General features: G+C 35.8%; 1 protein-coding gene across 13 annotated transcripts in view; it reads right to left on the minus strand.

Moving 5' to 3' along the window:
• Nucleotides 1-21774, minus strand: part of PLEKHA7 (pleckstrin homology domain containing A7) — a 157447-nt gene that overhangs the window by 20199 nt on the left and 115474 nt on the right. For 6 of the 13 annotated variants that reach the window (XM_032689919.1, XM_032689916.1, XM_032689915.1 and 3 more), the window contains 10 exons: nucleotides 20784-20962; nucleotides 18398-18892; nucleotides 12691-13207; nucleotides 10487-10573; nucleotides 9992-10111; nucleotides 8148-8201; nucleotides 4526-4606; nucleotides 2459-2527; nucleotides 2212-2292; nucleotides 1223-1372 (listed from right to left, as the gene is read on the minus strand). In XM_032689919.1, coding sequence (XP_032545810.1) covers nucleotides 1223-1372; nucleotides 2212-2292; nucleotides 2459-2527; nucleotides 4526-4606; nucleotides 8148-8201; nucleotides 9992-10111; nucleotides 10487-10573; nucleotides 12691-13207; nucleotides 18398-18892; nucleotides 20784-20962 — 1833 coding nt within the window. The remainder of the gene's footprint in view (nucleotides 1-1222; nucleotides 1373-2211; nucleotides 2293-2458; nucleotides 2528-4525; nucleotides 4607-8147; nucleotides 8202-9991; nucleotides 10112-10486; nucleotides 10574-12690; nucleotides 13208-18397; nucleotides 18893-20783; nucleotides 20963-21774) is intronic. The other 7 variants (XM_032689924.1, XM_032689928.1, XM_032689917.1 and 4 more) reach the window with 6 other exon arrangements.

Here is a 21774-nt window from a genome sequence, read left to right on the forward strand (position 1 = left end):
TCAAGTGTCTGGTACATTAGGTACAGGATGATGAAATAGGCTTTTTCTCTGAATTTTAGAAAAGAGAACACGTGGGAGTTGAGGGCAAGAAATAATGGAGGTCTATGAAGCCATGAGTGCCATGGAGAGAGATGACTGACTGTTTCCCACCTTCTCTCATGCAAGGGTCTATCACATTAAACATGTACAAGTCAGGGTCAAAACAAATAAAAGGGCTGTCCATGCAGTGGAGAAAAGATCTGTGCAATACCTTGCCAAATGATGTTTTGCATGCAGAAGATTTACAAAATATAAAAGGGAACTTTATAGGTTTTTGGAAATAAGATCTACTGAGGATTACTAAATAGACCAAAAAAATAACAAAAAACCAGTCCTGGGAATTCTCCAAGCAGAAAACAGTTAGAAGCTGGATTGGTTATGATAGGAAATGCTACCCACCTCTCCTATCCTTACTCTTCCTTAAGCATCTGCTTATGCCCACTGCTGAAGCCAGAACTCTGGACTAGAAGGTATCTTGGACTGGACCAATACAGCTTTTATTACAATGACTTGTTATTTATGCCCACATTTACATTTTAAGTGCTGACTGTGAAAGTCATATGTTTTCTATAGGCACAAACCACTGTATCTATATATTTATATAATCCTGATGTTTTAATGATCAGATCTTTCTATAGGAAAGGTGTTCATGCAACTCTAGCAACAATCTTACAAGGAGCTGGTCCCATATTCATTAAAAGGTAGGAATAATAGAGTGGATACACATCACCCAGGTTTAATATACTCTCTTTCATGGCCAGTTCTTAGAAATAATTTTATTAATAAAATGCAACATTAAATTACATTTTAATTTTATTGAGTCATAATATCAGTAGTAAATTTTGACTGAAATATCAACACTTTCCCAGTTCCTTTTGTCCTAGAAAGATATCATGGAATCACCTCTATATTTTTAAAGGACTAGCTGAAAGATTTGCAATTTAAGCCCACACACAGAATAAAAAGACAAAAAGTTTTCTGAGTAATCTTTTTTTGCAGGGGCAGGGAATATTGAAAAGTAAAGCTGAAGAGATTGTTTAATTATTTTTACCTGATTTAGTATCCTGTATCTTAACCAAAACTGTTCAAAACAGGACTTAACTCCCCTATCCAATGAACAATACAGTTTTACTCTAATTGGTATTTTAGCTATGGTTTTCTTGAAGCAACCAGAAACACATACCGTTGAAACTTTGGATATTTCAGCCCGAATACGTATAAGATCCTCTTGCAAAAGTCTCTGCTGGTAAGATATTTTTTCTGCATGTTGTGGTTGGTCTTTGTACTGATCCATCTGCCTGTGTAAAACCTCCAAAACAGATTCCAGCTGATCCTAGCAAAGAAACAATAAGTCTACAACATTTACATGGAATTTTATGCACCCACCTGTAGTAATATGAAATGTGTTTTCCATGCCACAAGTTTCCCAATAGAGCTGAGGACTGGCCTCCTGTTTGGGAGATTAGGAGGCCAACAGTAACAAAAAAGTGCAAGAGCCTTAGCTACCTATTATAACAAAAATTATCTGATACTTTCCATTAATTTTTGCCATTAAGTAGCCCAAACTGTGGAAAACACAATGCACCGAGAAGGGAATTTTTCTATTTACACTCTGTACAAAACTGTAATTTACAGTTTCAGAAAAATTCTCTTAATCAGTATAGAACTGTGACAGCTCTACCACAGCCCAGCACGAGCTGTTTGTTTAAGGACAGATTCTCATTCACTGTTATACTTGAATTAGCCATGTGACAGATTAAAATATTGTCTAAAACATGAAGCAGGTCCAATTCATTTAGTCAGGAGGAAATAACATGGAATCATTTTTGCAAAGTAGCTCTACTGAAGAATTCACCTGAACAGTACTTTCATTTTAGAATAGATTGTTTTCTGAACCACCTTAACTTACTGACAGCTACAGCTCACAGGCAGCAGGGAAGCAGATGGATTTAAAACATTCACTTTCAAAAACATGTTTTCTGAGAATTGATATTGAGTCCTAACATAAACCCCCTCCCCATCTTTTTCTCACAGAAGTTTATACACATGTCCAGAGAAAACTACTACAGTGCAAGAAGCATCCAGTAATTCAATTTTTGTTTGGAATTTCATATTTTATGATTAGATAAAAGCTGTTGCTTTATTTTACTAAACCCTTTTCGATCTACTTACTTTATTCTCCTTAAGGGCTCTTATTTTGTCCTCCAAGTCCTGCAGAATTCTGTCCTGCTCACAGAAAATGCTTAGCTTCACCTGGAAATGAAATAATATAGATATATAACATTAGATTTTAAAAATTAAGCAGAAAAGTATCCACTTGTAATATCTTACCCCCAAAAGTATAATAATGAACACGTAACTGCACAACAGAAACAACCAAACCAAGGCAAGAGGTGCTGAAGTGGTGTTTGATACTTACATCAATATCACTTTCTGCAATCTTGACAGGTTTTGTACTTCTTTCTTTTAACGTGTCACGTCCCGTCACCTAAGAGGAACAGGTTTTAAAAATATAAGGAATTTGTTCCAAACTAAAACCTAATTATGCTTCAGCAATGAAAAGTTTTGTTAAATATTCATGGTTATTAACAAAAATTAATAAAATTTGGGGTACAAATATTTTCAAATCTGGCTTTAGTTTTTGAAGAGTGTTAACAGAAAGAATTACTAGTTATATTAGCCTATTTAACTCTTACAGTAGTTTAGAACTCTGTACAAAGAAGCATAATCCCACCTATCTATGGTTACAAAGGTCCTTTTCCTGCAAAATACAGTAGTTTTAACAGTTCAGCTATAATAGCTTTCTTGAAGCCAAAGGACTTGAATAGTTCCTTTAAATGGATGGTTGCAAGAATAGCAGCATTCATTAATGACTAAAAATACAACTTTTGGCCAGTATTTCATTCCACAAAGGATAGTATCTTCCTCAGCACAGGGTAAATTTTATTAAAGACAGAATGCTATAAAAATGCTATAGTGGAATTAAATGCAATTAATCTATTTTGACATGTTTATAATGTACCAAATCTCTCATTCCATAAATCACTGGTTTCATATTCCATTTCTGGTTGAGAAGATTATCTTCTCACATAACACAGTTTTTAAATCAGTACAGAAACGACACTATATTATACTTCCAACTTTCACAGCAACCTTAAAATGAAGGCATGTCTATCTCTGTAGAAATGTTTATTATTTCCACTGCCTCCATGTGAATAATTTTTTTTTGTGAATAAATGAGGTTAAGAAAACAGCAATGTAATACAGTTCATTAATCATACATTTTTAAAAGCCTGAAAATCTAATGATTTAATATTACTAGATTAGAATATTTTTAAAGATTCATTAAAGCAAATACTACCTTACCAAAGAAACACCTGGTAGCTAGTACAGCATATTCCTATTCATATACCATCAAGAGTTTATGAAGAAAAATTCACCTGAATATTGTCTTCAATAATGTAAGAGAAGAGGTTTTAATGTAAGAGCAAAAGTTGTTGGCTTTTCTGGTGGGGTAGAAGAGGTAGTTTGCTTTTTTACCGACTGACTGGCAATCTCCAGACTTGAAGCTACATAGTTTACTTATTAACCTAAAAGTCACCTACAGGACCATGTTAGCTTTTTGAAAGTACTTCTATTTTACTCCTACTGTAGATAAATCTTTGATATAATCTCAGCTTTAACATGTAATGTAACATGTTACATGAAATTAGCAATCCACACGTAGTGTTTTGAAATAACAAAGCAGATTTAAAACAGAAGGGTCTGGTCATCATTTATGTTTAGTGTCTTCTCCCCTCCAATGGCAGGCTCCATTCAAAGACTTATCATGTACCTTCATGTGGTGAAATGTTACTTCCCCACCACCAAAATCAAAAGCACTTATTGCCTCTCAAAACATTCAATTTTTTGATATTTTCTTTTTCAACAATGATGTGGGTTTTTTTCTTTCAAAAGTATTAATGGAATTATTTAAATGCTAAATCACATATATAAAAGTAATGTAATTAAATACAAATATAAAATACTAGCAATCAAAGTAATAATTTTGCATATTTCATCACCTGCAAGCTAAGAGAATGCAAAAGCCTTTTTCAAAGCAATGGAACTAACATAAAAACAAGTCTGCAGATTTTGGGGATACTTTAACTTACATAATCAAAATTGTAAGGAATTTGTTAATTATCAAGCAGTGAACATGAGAACATAATGAAGATTTAGCATGCTGTCACATTTCCAAAATTTCACAGAGGAGTCACTACTTGACACAATCATTTTCAAAATTAAACCAAACACTGAAGTCAGCCATAATTTTGCATACAGACTCCAAATGACGGGAAAAAAGGAAAAAAAAAAAAAAGGAAAGAAAAAAAAAATCTTACAGAAAGCACTACTGTTTACCATAAGACACCTATAAAAGCCAGAACACTGACTGCTACTTTAAAAAGCAATGGGATGAGCACATTTCAGATGCAGGCAGTCTTACATGTATACTGGATAGTAACCCTTGTGCTGAGTTCTTTAGCACTTTGTATATCATGTTGATCAGAGGTCCATTATTTTCTATCTGTTTCAAACAAAAGTTTAGTAATAGCTTGTTACAGATGTCAAGATTTAAACCCCCAACCTTTACAACTCTAAACTCCACGAGTAGCAGCAATCGCACGCTCTTGAGTTACACCGATCCTCGAGGTTTATGGTCTGCACCATCTGCCACAATGGAAGCTACACCTGGATATCTACCCCTATTGTCTCATATTTTGGATAGATTCTTCATAAAACAGTAAGACTTTTCTACTTCTTCAAAACACACATTAAAAAAAAAACCCAACAGGATTTGCTCAGTCTCGTCCAGTTGCAGTTTCAACACACCATGGTATTTTCTGTCATGTAATACTCAGTGACGCTTGCACCAAGAACTCTCTACACTGATAATTTGAGCAACCTAGTTAAAACCTCAGAGAAAAATGTTATTTCAATCACTTTTATCCCTCCTCCCATAACATATACCTGCTGTGCACTGTATTCTTCATTATCTAAGTGACAGAAGTTTGCACAAGAAACCTCTTTCAACTGCAGCAGAAACTAAACAGCTTCAGATATTACAGCCTGACTGCAGAAGAATGAAGCAGGACCCCTGAGAGGGTTCCAGATTTGCTTCAACTGGTTGCACGATTTATACTTAGTGACACAAATTTTCCTATATTTCCTCATCCATATTTTGTATAACTTGCTGGGAAATGTTCGTAAAGTATTCTGACATGAGGCTGCCCATCCATCCCTCTGTAGCCTGCCTGAACTTCATTTCGCAGCCACAAAAAGGGGATGCTCACTTCACCATTTGTGTTTCACCTTATTTGTAAAGTCATCTTAGAAGCTTCAGGGGGAATTGAGTTTTTTCTTTTCTTTGCTCTCCCTTCCTGCTTCTCTAATACAGGGTCTGTCCACTTTAAAGGTTGAAAAAATCCAGCTGTAGAAATACAGCTGTGGAAATCTGTTTGCAGAAGAGGCATAATTATGCCACAGCATATAAATACACCATTTCTTCCATGTTCCACATGCCTCTATTTCATGGGTTAAAGGAGAATACAGAGTCTTGGCAACAATTTGGGGAGAAAAAAGGCTCCTAATCTAAGGACAATATCGTTAAAAGAAACCTCCACAATGCGTGGTGTTTTGCATCTTCAAAATTATCAATAATTTTTCCTCATAGTGTGAGTAAACAGTCTTTAGACTTATTCTTTTTTTCATGTCAGAACTAACTGATATGTAAGAGAAAGCTACTGATGTGGATTAATATCCATCTTAGAGCATTTTTATTTCATTTATACTTATGATGTGACAATACACTATAATGTTGAAAATATAATCTTAACACAAAAATTATTTCTTATATAGTATTTTAAAACTGTCAAATAGTAAAAAATAGTCTCGCAAACATGTGAGCCTCAACAAATCACTAAATGCTGTGTAACCAGTTACTATAATCAGTTTTAGTACTATGGCAAGCATTATGCAGTTAATTGCTTAATCACAATTTACATGTTGAAAAGTCGTATTTCAAAACCCCTAAGAAGAGAAATCTTCAGAAATAAGAGATTTAGTGAAAAGAAAAAAGTTTAACTCCACTTCCAAAATCATCAGTCCTATTTGAAACTGTTTAATTAGCATGGGTCTCACTCAAAGCCTAGTGAAGTCAAAAGAGAGGCTTGAACTAACAGGCTTTCTATCTAAGCCTTCATTGTCTTAAATGGATTAATTGTGAATTTGTCATACTCCACCCGTACTAGAAGAATATATAATTTGCTTAGTTTCATACAGTGCACTCTTCTTTTTTCCTCCTACTGCAAAAAAAAGCACCTCTGCATCTAGTGGCAACCAACACAAAGACACCTTCTTAAGTGTCACACGGTCTTCAATCTCTCAGCAACCTGACAGGAATTTTTACATTTCCGGACCTCTACTGAAAGGAGGTCATTAAGAAATGCCCATTTTGAAAAATTACATCATTCCTATGGAAACACACTTGACATTTTGACTGTCAAGACTTTCAAAAGGGAACCAACACTAGCATTAAGTTTCTTTTCACTGAAGGATCAGGTGCCGCCGTACATTTCTCTTTCTGGCTGATTTCATTAGGTGCTACACAGGCACAGTGGGAGCTCCTTGGAGACCAAACAGTTCTTCATATCCCAGGTTGCAACAAATGAATCTGGACAGAATCTGCTAGAAAGTTAAAAACGCCTCCTAATAATTTTGCTAAGCATGTCAAATTTTCAGAGGCTTGAACTGTGGTCACCTTAACTGTGAAAACTGTTGTGTTTTATAATGGACAAAACACTGTGTTTATTAATAATTTCTCAACTTGTAGGACTTTTTAAATTGTAATTTGTCATAAAATTCAGCTGATGGTTTGGGATGCAGTTACACTTGGCAAAGCCATGAACAAACCAAGGACAAGGCCTAAAATTAAATATGTCAAACCAATTTTAAATTTGTATATTAATGATTCCAACAGTTTACATATTTGATAATTTAGACTATATATACCATCTATATGATAAATAGTAAAGCTCTCTCTACATATATGATATTATATATATGTATAAAATGTATTACTAATATTTTTTGTTTATATATTTGGTTATATATTCAGCAATTAAAACATCAGATAAAATAGAAATACACATCCCCATAGGTGCAGTCAGCTCATTAGCTGCACATATGCAATACCCCATGGCATCAACTACGTACATGCAAACAATTTGGAGAACAAGGTGCCAAATTTCCCTCCACCTTGATTTTCAGGACCACCATACGATTTATATATGGTGAGACATCCTACACACCTTTGAAAGTGGCAGACTGCTTTGCTAAGCAAAATGATTATACCTTTTTCGAGGGCTTTTTTCCCTTCAAAACCTGATATTAAGAAGTCTAGATTTGCTTTCAAATTACCAACAATCAAGTGCACCAGATACAGAAGTAATTTCATTTAGACAGATGATATAATGCTCAATATATTATTTAATTTTTTCTTTAAAAGAATACCTCGTAACATTACTTGGTCAGATTATGGATGGATGGATGAATGGGTGCATTTGAAATCTCTTAGTTGTAATAACACAAAAACAATGACATGTGCTAATTAATCACCACATTTTCACAAGAGCACAAAGCATTGTAAATATGGCATATTATAAAAACAAGGAAAAAGCCAGTTCAAGAATATTTAAAGAGAAAAATATTAAAAGAACACATAATTTAACTTAGAGGTGTTGACTACATATTGGTTCTAATGCTACAGCAGAGAAACATTTTGAACCTGATTTTTTATCTTATTTCCCTAAACCTACATATCATTCATCTGTAGTCCCAGTAACACAAGTTCCTCCTACTAAAGCAACTACATTTTCTGAGTTTTCACTTTAATTTTAAGTCACTACCAAAATGACACTCAATATTCTAAGCGCAACAGTGAGGCAAAAAACACAGTTTCTGTCTCTGACTAGTAGGTGACTTGAAAATCTGCAGGTACAAACATGATACACAAAAGACAACTGGGTTAAAAAAAAAAAAAAAGGAAATATACTGCTGTAAAATCTTACCTTTAGATCCAAATACTCCAGATCTTTTTTCAACTGGATATAAGTGTCATCAGCCTTCAGGTAAGTGAATAGGGAAAAAAACAATGCAATGTATTTGAATTTTTGAAACAATTTCAGAATACTTGGATTGATTATATATAAGAAAATAGATGAAAGAGGGAACAAAATAACAGAGTAGGAAGTACATAAAAAAGCACATTTGCTCCACCAGCATATTGCTATTTACAGCTGAAAAATGGGCAAAATATTTCACAAGAATATTACTGCCTTATACCCATCCTCCAAACATACAGATTTTTGCTTTCCACCTCTAATGAGACACAGAACTACCTCAAACAATACATTTTCAAAAGCTGTACTTTCAAGATCAATTTGTACTGACTATTCCTTCACTGAAAAAGTTATAGTGGTGTCCTCTCTGCCTCTTTGGGGGAAGAAGAGAAGACTTGTACCTGACAATGTCAGATGTAACTAGAAGCCATCATATAACTAATAATTAGAATACTTTTTATCACAATTCATACACATTTTAAAATATTAATTCCTTTATTCATGGAAAGTATGAAATAAGTTTTGTGAATAAAATACTGAAAAATATCTCACGATTAGAGAATCTTTTAAGTAATAGCATTCAACTCAATTCTTATTTTTCCTTGGCTCAGCTGTAATTGCTATCAGCTTAATTTTATAGTTATATTGGTCTAGCATCATCTTCATTACAGTCACTTCAAGAAAAGCATGCACAGAAGTCATAACAAAATTATTTCTCCTCTTTTCAAAAGGGGTATTTGCAATACAGAAAAAAATAAAATTTTAACTGTTCGAATGTGCTTTGTAGTCAGACAAAATGTCCCAAACTTCTAGAATTTTAACTGCTATTTTGACAGGACTTTATATCTTGGGTATATTTAGCTCTAGAATAAAAGAAAAACACAACTATATCTTTCCTAAAGTTTTGAGCCAATGAGAATGTGTAGTTAAAAAAGAAAGAAAAACCTTTATGCCATAAAATCAATAGATCACACTTGCATTTCTTTAGAGGTGTTCACTTAAAATTCCTGTCCAATCAGCTTGTAAGGCTGGCTGAGGACTTGACTAGAAAGTCTGCCCATTTTTGGAGAAATCCCTGTTATTATCGCCCATCTTAGTGCAATTGTTCTGTAGGTGAGGTAAGTCGGGAAATGAAACTTCTTCAAATTCAAAAAAATTCCTTTAGCTTTGGGCCAAAGCCTTCACCAATTCGAAGAAGTCACCACATTTTATTCCCAGATGGCTCCATTTCTGAGGCTCTAATAGGAACCAGAGAGCTCTGTAAGTACATTTCTGGTTGATCTCATATTTACAAGTTTCGTAACACCAGTGCAATCAAGAGCACTGTTGATGATCCAATACACCCCTGAGCTTTTATGAACCAATGATCACCTGCAGAACCAACACAGTTACAAGCTCATATGAATGTACAAACTGGCTGATGCATTTCAATTTGCAGGTGATGCAGCATGTGGCACAGGGAGCCAATCTCATCATGAAAGCAGCACAAAGAAATGGTTTTGCTTTAGAATGAACTTACTTAGTATTTTAACCCACATTTCTGAAGATGCAGCATTTTCAGAAATCGTGTAAGAAGGAAATAACACTTTGAAACATACGCACTGGTGCCATATAACTTAAAATGCTCATCTTTTACAGCAAAAACAGTAAGCAAAGAAAAAACCACAAACAACCTGGGAACTGTAGAATACCAAAGAATGGGCAAGAAAGCACAGACTCAAGCATGCCACTAATGAAGCATTTGCAGAGTCACAAAATGTCATACTGCACAGATGAGCCACGCAGCAGCTGACCTGATAGGTGGAATTAGTTGGCAAGTGCTGCAGTAATTGTGCGATTGTGTAATTTCTTATACTAGCCAACTTAGCCTGATGCCTCCTTAATCGAATGAGAAGCAATGTTAGCTCTTCGGGCTGCAGGTATTTAGACACATTGTAAAGAGGAAATTAGCAGTCTTCAGGGAGAGTAACTATAATTACATTTTTCACCTCAGTGCCCAGAAAGCAGTTACTTGACATGATTAAGCAATTATTCAATTAACTCTGCATTTGGTCAAATAAACATAATAAAAGTTGAATCCTGTAATAACAAGACATCTCACCCCTGTTCATGCTGCCGATAACAGCAAAATTCCTACAGGCTTTACTGTGGTTAAGATTAAGTTCTCATTCGAGTTATTTATGCTTTAACTAATAAAGTCAAGATCAAAGAGTACCGAGCAGGATTTTACAACTTAACTGCAACGCTCTGAGGACACAAAAGGAAGAGTAGCTGCGCTCTCCACTTACCGACTTGCCGTGCAAACTGGGCGCGCTCACGGTGTGTGTCATGTAGCCCACGGCAGGCATGGAGCGCCGGTCCAGGTGAGTGGAGCTCTGCAAGAAGCCACAGCCAGAACTCTTAAGGATTGTGTGAAGTGACAGGTATGTTGCACTGGAGGGAAAACTCGGAATGCACCTCTGCCACAGATTTTCTATTTGAATTCCCAGGGTGCTTAGACAAGGGCAACATTCATGGGCCGGCCTTAATCAACCAACCTTGGATGATTAAGTAAAACTTAATCATCAACTTATATAATCAACAACTTACATGATCTTTCATACACAGGTAAAACTTATGAATGAACAAATGCAAATTTAGCACCCTGGGGCAGATCAGCAGATCCTGGCAGTACAAGGTGCTTCAGCAGAACATGCAAAGTGGCTTCCAGCAAATAAAAAAAATTATTCATAAAGTTCCCCCCCCCCAATGTTTCCCAGAAAAAGGCTGGTTGGCTTATGCCCTCCAACAGCAAGCTTGTACTCCACACCGTAACAACTGTGAATGTTCTCTTTTAGCCAGAGAACACTAAGCTACTGACATGACTGACACCTTGTGGCAATGGCTTCCTTTAATACCAAGGGGTTTTTTTAATAATCATATTTGATTTGCCCCTCTCTGCTTATAAAATGAAAACCTACTGCACACCCATCCTTTCATCTTTCTCTTAAAGACAAAATTTATGGCTTTCTTCAAGACAGACTAAATGTCTCATGATTTACTTTTATTCCTGTCTCTGAACTTCACTGAATGCTGTTTTGTTTTGCCTCCCCGCCCCTTTTCTTTTTTAAGTGTAACTGGGTGGAATTTAATAAGCCATTACAGGGAGTGTGGAGTGTCATAGATTTCTGCAGAAGTACAGATTTAAATGTAAAAGGATGCTGTGTGCTTACATATAAAAACATAAGCCTTTTTCTCTAGAAACTTTCACAGAAGTTCCACAGAGAAGTTTTAATTATGAGGAAAACTGTGTTTCCCTATACTGGTAAAGCCAGGATGCCATAAAAAGAGCTTTATTTTATGAGTAAAATTTCTGCAGCTACATTGCACAGGAAGGGAAAAGACTGCTGTACATGCCTTCGTAAGGGATGTAATGCTCCTTCCACTTACACATGGAGAAACCAACGTGTGGTAGAACATAACCAGGCATTAAAAAAATATTAATTTCCAGTTCTGCACATCACTAGACTATTTAATCATCTGACAGAATATTATAAACCTATAAATGCTGAAAGATGCCCGACAGCTACAACACATATACACTTGGAAAAAACCCTAAACTGTGCACAAAGCTGCAGCCTGAAGTCACGGTCCTGAATCCACACTGGGTATCTGAATTTACAAGTCTCTTTCTTTGCAAATACTTTCCCCACCAGAGTCCACAGTTGAGGTCAGAGAATTAGGTGAATACAGAGGCTTTCACCACCAATTATTCCAGTGTAAGAGCTACCAAGACAAGTCAATCCTTCATTGATTCAATCATGAATTTCCCCAAATTCCTTAGGCAAGGAGAGCCATGTGGAGTACCAAATAAGGGAACTTCTGTCACCTCTGGATAAGAGGGTACAACAGTCCCAACAAAAAAACCCACACTTAAATCACGGAGAAGGCTGAAGTTTCAGACCAGCACTATTTGATTTTGGTTGGCCCACTGATAAAGACTCTGCAACAGACCTAAACTATCAAATGCTGTGAAAAATAACTGTGTTTTGTGCCATAACTAAAAACTGAATCAGTTGCAAGACTAACTACAATAGCTAAACACATAGAGAAAGCAGGCACAGCAAACACTTAAAGCTATAAGCATAAATAAATAATCAGGGAAGAGTTCATCCTGCTGAGTTTTATATTCTCGCCTACCTACTCTATATATTAAAATACTACCATTTGTGTATTCTATATATGTAAACATATGCCTTTGAGTTTTTGAATAAAAATATTCCAAACCAATGTGATGTGCCACCAATTTCCCTTTCCTAACCGACAAAAATTAATAAATGTGAAATGATCAGAATGATAAGAGCTTGATGAGAAAACTATTCATTGTATTAACTTTTACAACTTACATGATCTTTCATACACAAGGAAGGATGCAATGAAATATAACTAAATAAACTATCCATGTGTGACACCACATGAAGAATAGTTTGAAATCAGTTATATGCATACAAACCTTTGCAGCATGATTTCGTATCTTCCTGGGTGATCCAGCGAAAGGAACGTCTACAGTCTGTCTCTCATCAGATGGTTTAACTGTAAGCCTTTCTGCAGGAGTATGTGGTCTCCTTGGGAGAAGGGTTTTTGGAGGTCCAGGTGGAGGAATATCAGATGGAGAGGGTGGAACAGATATTGATCGTGGAACATCTAATGAACTTTTTGACTTACCACGATCAATAAAGTCTGAAGAACTTACATAAAGCGGGGCAGTGGGGCTGCCATGTTTAAATTGCTGCCTCTGCTGCCACTCATACAGTTGCCAAACAGTTCCATCCTTATTTGCTTTCCTTTCCTCCTGGGACATCTTCAAGTGGCTAACACGATCTTGTGCATATTTGTAGTCACTCGGCAAATTGCGGTTTGGTGGTGGTGAGCTCCCTGAAGGCTGCCTGGTATTCTTTGGCAAAGTGTGATAGTTTTCAGGAAAAGGAGGATTGGGACCCTGACGTGGAAGAGTCTGATCAGAAGTGAGGCTGCAAAGAGAAGGGAAGAAAAGTGTAAATTTTAGCAGACATTGATGAGCAGGAGTGACTGATAAAAAAGAATCTCTAATGACATAAGCATAGGAGCTACAAGACATAACATACAACAGTAATTTTAAAACAATTTACAGAAACATTATCAAAGTAATATTGACGAAATCTAGCTTGCACAAAAATCTTACACTGTATAAATACAGGCTTTTAATCTAGTGTCTAACCTAGGATGAACTACTAGAAATAAACTTAAAGGAAGGCAGAATTTCCTTAGACTAAAAAGAAAGTCAAGAACACGAAGAAAGGAATTACTGTTATGTTTGAAGAGTAAATCCATAAATTGAAATAGTCCTTTTCACCGAAAGCCTGTTCACCACTAGGTGGTGCAATTTACGAAAACAAATGTATGCTTATTATAAAAAATTATCTTGAAGTGCCAGAAGAAATCTCACTAATCACAGAATATCTCAGATCATTTTTGTTCACATGAATGAAGCAAAAAAAGGCAAGAAACTGCTCAAAGACCCCAGGTCCGTATGATTTACTTTCACCTAATGCTACTGGTTCTACTGTTTTATCAACACAAGGCTTTTTACAACAAGCCAATGATAAACTGGAATATAGAAAGTGCTGTAATGATCCTGGCTTTAGTACTGCATCCATAATGTACTAAAACTGTAGAAACTAAATATTTTAGCAGGTAAAGAGTTAAGACAGAACTGGCAAAAGCTTTGACAAACTGTAGTTAGCTCCCCCCTACTTTGAAGTCAAAATCTTTCCATAGCCTCATGCATATGAATCTGCCTCTGTCTGACTTCTGATTCTCCAGTCAAACATCTGGGGCTTTTGTACTTGCAGTCATTCGTCCATGGATTCAGAATCTCCAACCAGAAAACCATTCTGCTAGACTTGCTACAGAGCACAATTACAAAAACTAAACAAAAACAATCAAAAAGCCACAACTTAAGAAACTCATGAGTGTGTTCACCATTCCACTCAATAAACTCCACTCTGCATGAGAGGGAACCCTCATGGTTTGGAAAATGCAGGAATTTCACATGAAAGAAAGGGCAGAATGGAAAAGAACAGTCTTTGTTCAGCATCCAAGAACAAAAGAAGCAGGGGAGAAAGAACTGCTACCAATAACTGCTGCTCAGTAGTTGCTTCTGTCTCCTCTTACTTGCAGGATTTGGCACTGTCAGGCTGTCTTGAAATATGGATGCTCTTGAGAGGATACATAATTCCTCGTGCCAGAAAGCAGAGTAACTGCCCTGCACCGCATGGAGGATTACAAACCCATAAAAGCTTTGCTCTCTCATACCACAGAACCTTGAAGTTACCTCAAATTTCAAGGTTAAAGCTGGCAGGTAGTATGAACAAAGGCAACTCAAAGATCAGCATAAAGTGGTCATGTAACCTCTTTAATTGTCTAATTCACTGCATCACATGTACTTTGTATGTTTCATACTTTGCTGCCCATTTTTTTCACAGGAAAATCACGTGGTAGAAAGTTGGTAGAAATCCTCTGTTCTCTAGATAGGAATAAGAACTGAGAAAGCTTGGAGTGGATAATGTTTTGAAAAGACATCTGAGGCAAGCATGAAGCTCAGAGAGATCCCTTTGGTGATTTCTCTGCAGAAAAACAGGGAAAGGGGTTTGAACACTCCCATACTCCAACCTAGTGGAGACCTCATGAAGGCATAAGCAAACTGTTGAATGTTGCAAACCATCTGTGTGTTATTATTTTCTAATTAGACATTAAAGGGTAAAGTATTGAGATCAGGATCAGCTGGAATTAATGGTAGTCAGTGAAGTCACCAGGGGTAGCAGCTTTAGGAGCAAAACCAGCCTGAAAACAAAGACTCCATGAGCTTTGTTGAGGGGGCCAGGGGAATTGTGCCTTTCTTCTAGAGAAGAATAAATTTGTCTGATAGGAGCAGCTGGGAAGAGCTAGATTCATGCAATACTTCAGCCAGACAAAAGAAGAAAGCTGCATGTGCATTACAGAGAAAGCCATAAAGTCATATTCAGACTAAATGCCTACATACAAGTAGGTTGTGTTTTAACAGTATATGAAGTAGGGACAAACCTCAAACTGAGATGACAAGCTTTGAGCCGGTGGCATCTCTATCACACAAGGTTTCAGTCCCTTAGAAATAATTTGCATTATATAAAAATAGGCACTAATTAATTGCTAGAAAAAGAACCATGTCCCAAATGACTCAAATTAGTCCATAATGGATTATGGACAATTGCTTTCTCAGGGATTAAGAGGAAAAATGAGCAAATGCAGCTGTTCTTGAGAATCTCCCTCTCTTGAACGATGAGATATAAAGAATATAAAATAGAAAGCAGACATTGAATAGTGAATAAATGGCCCGATGCCATATTATATGATTATTGGCCACGAAAATCATTTGGGGTCTGCAATGGGAAGCAATCACACAGAAGATATTGTAAAAGGAGACGATAAATGTTGAAAAGAAAACAAGTACTATTATTAGAAACACTATAGCCATTCATGGAAATGCACAGAAGCTAACAAAGACAAGTAATGTTTCTTCCTTACGCAAATCAGGAAGGAACAGAAAGTTCTGCACAACAAGAAATGTTTTAATGCTGTATTTGGAAGGAAAGAAATGTCTTAACATGACTGCATTTAGTTGGGGAATATTAAGCTTCACCAGGTTTAAATTTTTTTTTAAGTGCAAATAAACTGCTGGAAATAGCAAATACTTCACAATTATGCAGTGACTATGTCTATGCAGGCACTGGAACCAGATCAAAACCTAATAATTTCTGAGCAGCTGTCATTTGATGGTCCTGACCTTTAAGCACTTAAAACCAAAATCTCCTGAAAGCCTCCTTTCAAACCTTCTTCCAATTCTCAAGATCTCTCTCAAAGGCTAGCATGAACCTTACCAAAGCAGGTATTCCCATCTGCTGAGAACAGAGTGGGATTAGATGACTACACTGAATGTCACTGTAGTGCAGCAGAGAGTTCACTAAGAGACAGCTGAAGTGACAGCTAACATTTACAACTTAGCAAACAGTTCTGAGTGCTTTATACAAAGGGGAAGCAAAACATCGATTTGAAAGATATAAAGATCTATATTAAAGGTGCAATTCCTGCAAATAATTCTATGAACAAATGCTGTATTTGTGTGAAGGCTCTAGCTGAAAGAGTTCTTTCTCATCATAACGAACTTGCTGGCAAGCATTGCATCTGTATACACCTGAGCCAGGACACAGATAAAACTGTACTCATTCTGTGTTCAAAAATTATCCAGGCTTTGGAAGACTCAGAGTTCTTTATTTGTAGCAGTTCAGCTGGAACAAGAGTCAACACGAAGCATTAAGAAATTAAGTGATCCACTAATATTTACTAAAATCAAAATGGAATGTCAATCAAATTATCATCTCTAGCTTGAATTTTATATCCTGTAATCAAAAAGATATTTGACAACTAACATGCAGCTTCTATCTGTCAGTTGACTACACTGCAACAACCTCAGCAGGCTGAGAGAAGGTGCCACTTAAAAGATCTATCAATCTTCGGGAGGGTAATGTGCAATTTATTCTGCACACAGAAAATATAATGCCATTTGGAGGGAGAGACAAAGAAAACAGGTCAACTGAGCTAAAATAGAACATTTTTAGAGAGAGAGAGAGATTCATATATATATAAATTTAGTTTCACTGAATACTTAGCAGCTCCAGCTGAGGTAGCTGGCTTTATCTAGAAAAAAACCTGGCTCCTGCAATACCACTATCTTCACACTACACCTGATACATGCCTAAAGTTAATTTACTGGAAAGACTAATTTGGAAGCAAACAATACTTAGCTATCAGTCAAGCCTCTTATTGCCAATACTTCTGATGTAAAACACCAACAGAAGTTTTTCTAAACATTAGCTAATTAGATCAATAGTTTTCTGTATTATTTCAGACAAGCACATCTATATATGTGTAATAAGAACTAACTTACCAAGCACCTTTCTTCATTAAAGTCATATTCTTTTGGGAAGCACTGATTATATCCAAGTCAAAAAGATGCAAGTTAATTGACTCTAGAAGTCTAGCAGAATGCTAAATAATATGAAAAAGTAAGAAAGCTTCTTCAAGGGCAATTCCAAAGATAAAAAAGTAGAAGAATGGACTTCCACATAAAATTAGCAAGCCTTGAATTTCTTACTGGCTCTAAAGTGACAAACATTAGCCTCAATAAGCATTAAAAAAAATATTTTTGTCCTCTTAAAAACCACATGCCAATGTCTCTTATTTCTGTATATTCTAACTAGATTTCAGCAAATTTATAAAACACTGATTCAGTAGACTAAGCATATTTGAAAAATCCTCACAAGGAGCATCAAGCCCAACTGTCTTTCCTGTCCCTTGAGACAAGGTGACATTCTGAACAGATGCATATATACATCACTTCATTTTTTCAACTGGTACTTAATCTGACTGTGCACTTCAAAAGTAAAGCAATTATGGGATTTTCAAACTACAAAAGTATTTCAGTGTGCATTCCTTCTATTGGTGCAAATTATGTAATTTTCAGGGACTGAAAAGGGAAAAGAGAATCCTGGAGACCATGGGAACATCCTAGGACCTCTGCATTAACTAAATTAATAGATGGAGGCCTTTCAGTATGTGATGCACACACTGTGACTTCGAGTGCAGTGATCTGATATAGAGAAGTGAATGGATGTTTGGAACAGGAACAGAAGGGAGAAGAAAAGCAATCAGCATTCTTTACTTTTAAGTGGAAAACAAACAATTATCTGTCATTTATATTGTGCAGTTGTTTATGAATAAGAAGTAACTGAGAGCTGCACTTCACTTTCCGGCTCTTCAAAATTTAAGCAAATTTTAAGAAGTTTTAAGTATCCACAGTGATTAAAAACAGTAAAAAAAACCCCAGCATGCTAATCTCACTTATTCTGTTTGTAATATTGTGACAACATTAAAGAGATTTGATTAGCCAATCCCATATTGACTTTCCCATGAGATAAACACCTGAAAACTACCATTCTGCACTGAAGGAGAAAGTAAGTTTTCTTATATATTGTCTCTGTAAAGTATCATTCTGATTTGCACCAAAGATATTACTAACACATATTTCCCTTTAGCTTAAGAAAATGCCAGTTGGCAATCTATTTAAAGATGGGCCTATTACTAACCTTTTTGTATCTCCTTTTTGGACTTTTACCCAGTGTTCCACTTGAGCCATGTTACTTTTTCTTTGAAACTGCTTATCTGGATTTGCTCTGGGAACAAACCCTCTTTTATATGAGCCAGTACCATTCTGCTCCACTAGGCCAGCACTCACACTTAATGAACTAGGAAGGGTTCCATTCTTCTCAGCTGGCTGAGGTTGAGCTACTTGGGACCACGATGCCTTCGATGCATTCGTTAAGTCTGGAAATAATGAATCAGCTTCTGTTAACGCGTGCTTGGCCTTTCCCTTTTTAGTTTCCAGAGTTCCTTTTCTGTGAATATAACGCTCCTCCTCCTCCTTTTCTCTTCTTATCTCTTCACGCTTATCATATCCAAGCATTTCAGCTGATTTTGGATAACTTTCTTTTGTATCTGTAATCTCTCCCTTCACGCACTCTTTACAGGCATCCACGTGATTGACTTGGGGAACAGCTTGCTGATCCACTTTTTCAGTTTCTCTGAAAAGAAAATACATGTCAGTAATGAACACTGTGTAATTGTGAAAAGTTGATGTGGTCTCATTACTTTTTCAGAAAGAATACCCACAGAACTACCTTCTGCAGGCTGTGATATAACTGACATGTTAAGACAGATATGTTCAGCAAAACTCGGTTGTCATCCCAGTTAGACAAAAGTTACCTTTACAGTGTTGTCAAGGAGGCAGAAATTACTTATACGCACCTGTAAAAATGACTGAAAATACTAATTTTGTCAAAAGAAGTGTTCAACTTGTGTAATATTATGTACAAAAAGCTGTAAAAGAGAAAGTCTTCCTATCCTAGGAAACGCTGAAAGCCAAAAAAACCAAAACCAAACTGCCAGTTGTTCACTGCAAGAATAAAAAAAAGTCTCTTCATATCTCTGTAGATGCTTTAGGGACTAGTCATTTCTGGCCAAGAGAGGAGAGCAATATTTACATTTGAGTCAATACTATTGTCCAGGTAATTTCTATAGGAGGGCTATTTCTGAAACAAACAAACAAAAAAACAAATTTAAAAATGTCCATTGCTCCTAACACATGCTGCAGCGCCCACCAGTTTACTTATTTACCTTATTGCCTAAATATTTCAAAAATTCCACACTAGAAATCTTGTTATTAAACTTTGAACACGCTATAAAATGTCTAAGGATCCTAAAAGTTTCATGTTGCTTTTGACACATAGCATACTTAATTTGCAATTTTCTTCATCTCCTTATAGCAATAACCTTCTTGACAACATTTTTTTCTCTCACAATTCAATGGGATATCATTGATCTCGGAGTAGCACCTCATCTTCTCTGAAATTAAGTTCAGCTTCTTTAGGGAAGGTAAATTCTGAGTAACACAATTGTTTTCTCTTCAGTCTACTTAGAAATGAATAGTCTACTTAGGAGGAAGGACACTGGATCAATACTTCTAATGTGCCCAATTCCCTAATGTTTCTTTTAATCATTCCTTATAAAGATGATAAAGAAAAATTCAGGTACCAGGTTATATGTTACTTGAAATTTAAATGAAATCCAGAAAGTCTTAATACAGGATGCAAAGCTCTGGAAGAGATGTTGATCCTTTGCTTATATTTGACTGGCCAAAAGAAAGCAGTAGTGCAAGATACTCTGAGAAACTGCACGTGACATTTTAATCCTCACAGCCCCAGTGGTTAAAAGCAGGGTTGTCTCACAGTGCAGTGTCTTCTTTCACATCCAAAGCCAAAACATCAAGAAAGCTACATCCATTTTAAGAAAAGGAAAAACCTGGAAATACATTTTGTCACAGCTGAATTTGTTCATAATTAGCTCATAACTGCATAAATTAGTTATTATTATAAATGAATATCCATTATAAATGAATATCCATTAACTCTCTGCACTTATGATTTACCCATCTTTAACATCCTTTCTCCCCTTAACAGCACTTTAATCCTAGTTCTAAATGCTCATTTGAAACAAGTCATTAGACTTCTGTCCTTCCTCTTTTACTTATCTCTCCCTAAAGCATGTCAATTCACTCTCACAGGTGTAGGAGTCTGCTCACAGAAACTGTAACTTTTTAATTGCAATTCCCTAAAATATTATATATATATATATATATATATATATAAAAATTAATCCATGTCACTAAATGTAAGCACACAATTTGATGTACACACAAATACTGGACACTATGTTTTCCTAATTAATATCAGCGAATTGATTTGTAACAGAATGTGAATGAAAAATAATTATTTTTTTAAAATGGGAATGAGTTTCATCCACATATTTACAAATAACACTCTCGGAAATCACCGTGATTTCCGAGATGTAAATCAAATGAGATTTATATAACACATATTTAATTTAAAAAGCCAACAGCTTCTGTATGGAACTTGCCTCTTCAGTGAAGAGCGTGTTTGCATAAGAGCAGCTTGGTTCATAGCCCGGATCCAGCCATTCATATCCTCTTGGGTATCAGCACTGAAGTAGTATGTCCGCATCCCTGAATGCTCTGCCTGAGAGCCAATAACAGAATTCTTATTATAAATATATGCCCGCATACCTGTATGAACAGCCTGGGAGGAAAAAAAAAAAAAAAAAAGGAAATAAAAATCAGAACAGCTCTTTCATTTTTTTTCCCCCCTAAAAAATTTACTGAAAAAAAAAAAAAACCCTTCCAGATTCTGTGACTGCTGATTGAATCTTGGGTAAATTATCACACTGCCAAAATGGGCTGTAGTGCAGTGAACTCAGTTGGCAGTTCAATTTTCACTGAAATTCCTCTGCCTCTTTCTAGAACTATTATGCTAAAAGTACAGTGCTTCTGGTGTTCATAGTAGGAAATTTCAGCTTTTCATTTTCTTTTAATTGATGCATTTCATTTGTAATAAATACTATACTAAACAAATCTAAGAAATCCTCAATGAGACATGCATAAGCAAGTCAATTTTCCCAGCTCATTTAATAAAGCAATTTATTCAGACAAAACACAGACAAATTTCAAGCAATTAAACTGCTTATTTAAGAATTGATTATAATGCCTGTTAAGATCTTTTGGTTACAGCGTGCACTTGAACATATATTAGCTGCAAAATCACAAGACTTACTGATAAAGTTAGTAATCCTGATGGAACTATCACAGCACATAATATACTGACAAGTATCTTTGCACACCAAAATACTCCATGAAATTCCACTGCAAACTAGAGGTATTTCACAATTCCTCCATAAATATGTTCAATATTCAAATGTATTCAACATGGAATGTCTTCGTAACTCTAGGCTAGTTGAATTTAATAAAATCTCACCTATATTTGTATTAGTGATACTATAGATATTACTAAGTCATACCAGTCCTGAAACACTTACTATATTTCCTCAAATTTAT

Source organism: Chiroxiphia lanceolata, chromosome 6 (genome assembly GCF_009829145.1).
Source record: "Chiroxiphia lanceolata isolate bChiLan1 chromosome 6, bChiLan1.pri, whole genome shotgun sequence".
NCBI lineage: Eukaryota > Metazoa > Chordata > Aves > Passeriformes > Pipridae > Chiroxiphia > Chiroxiphia lanceolata.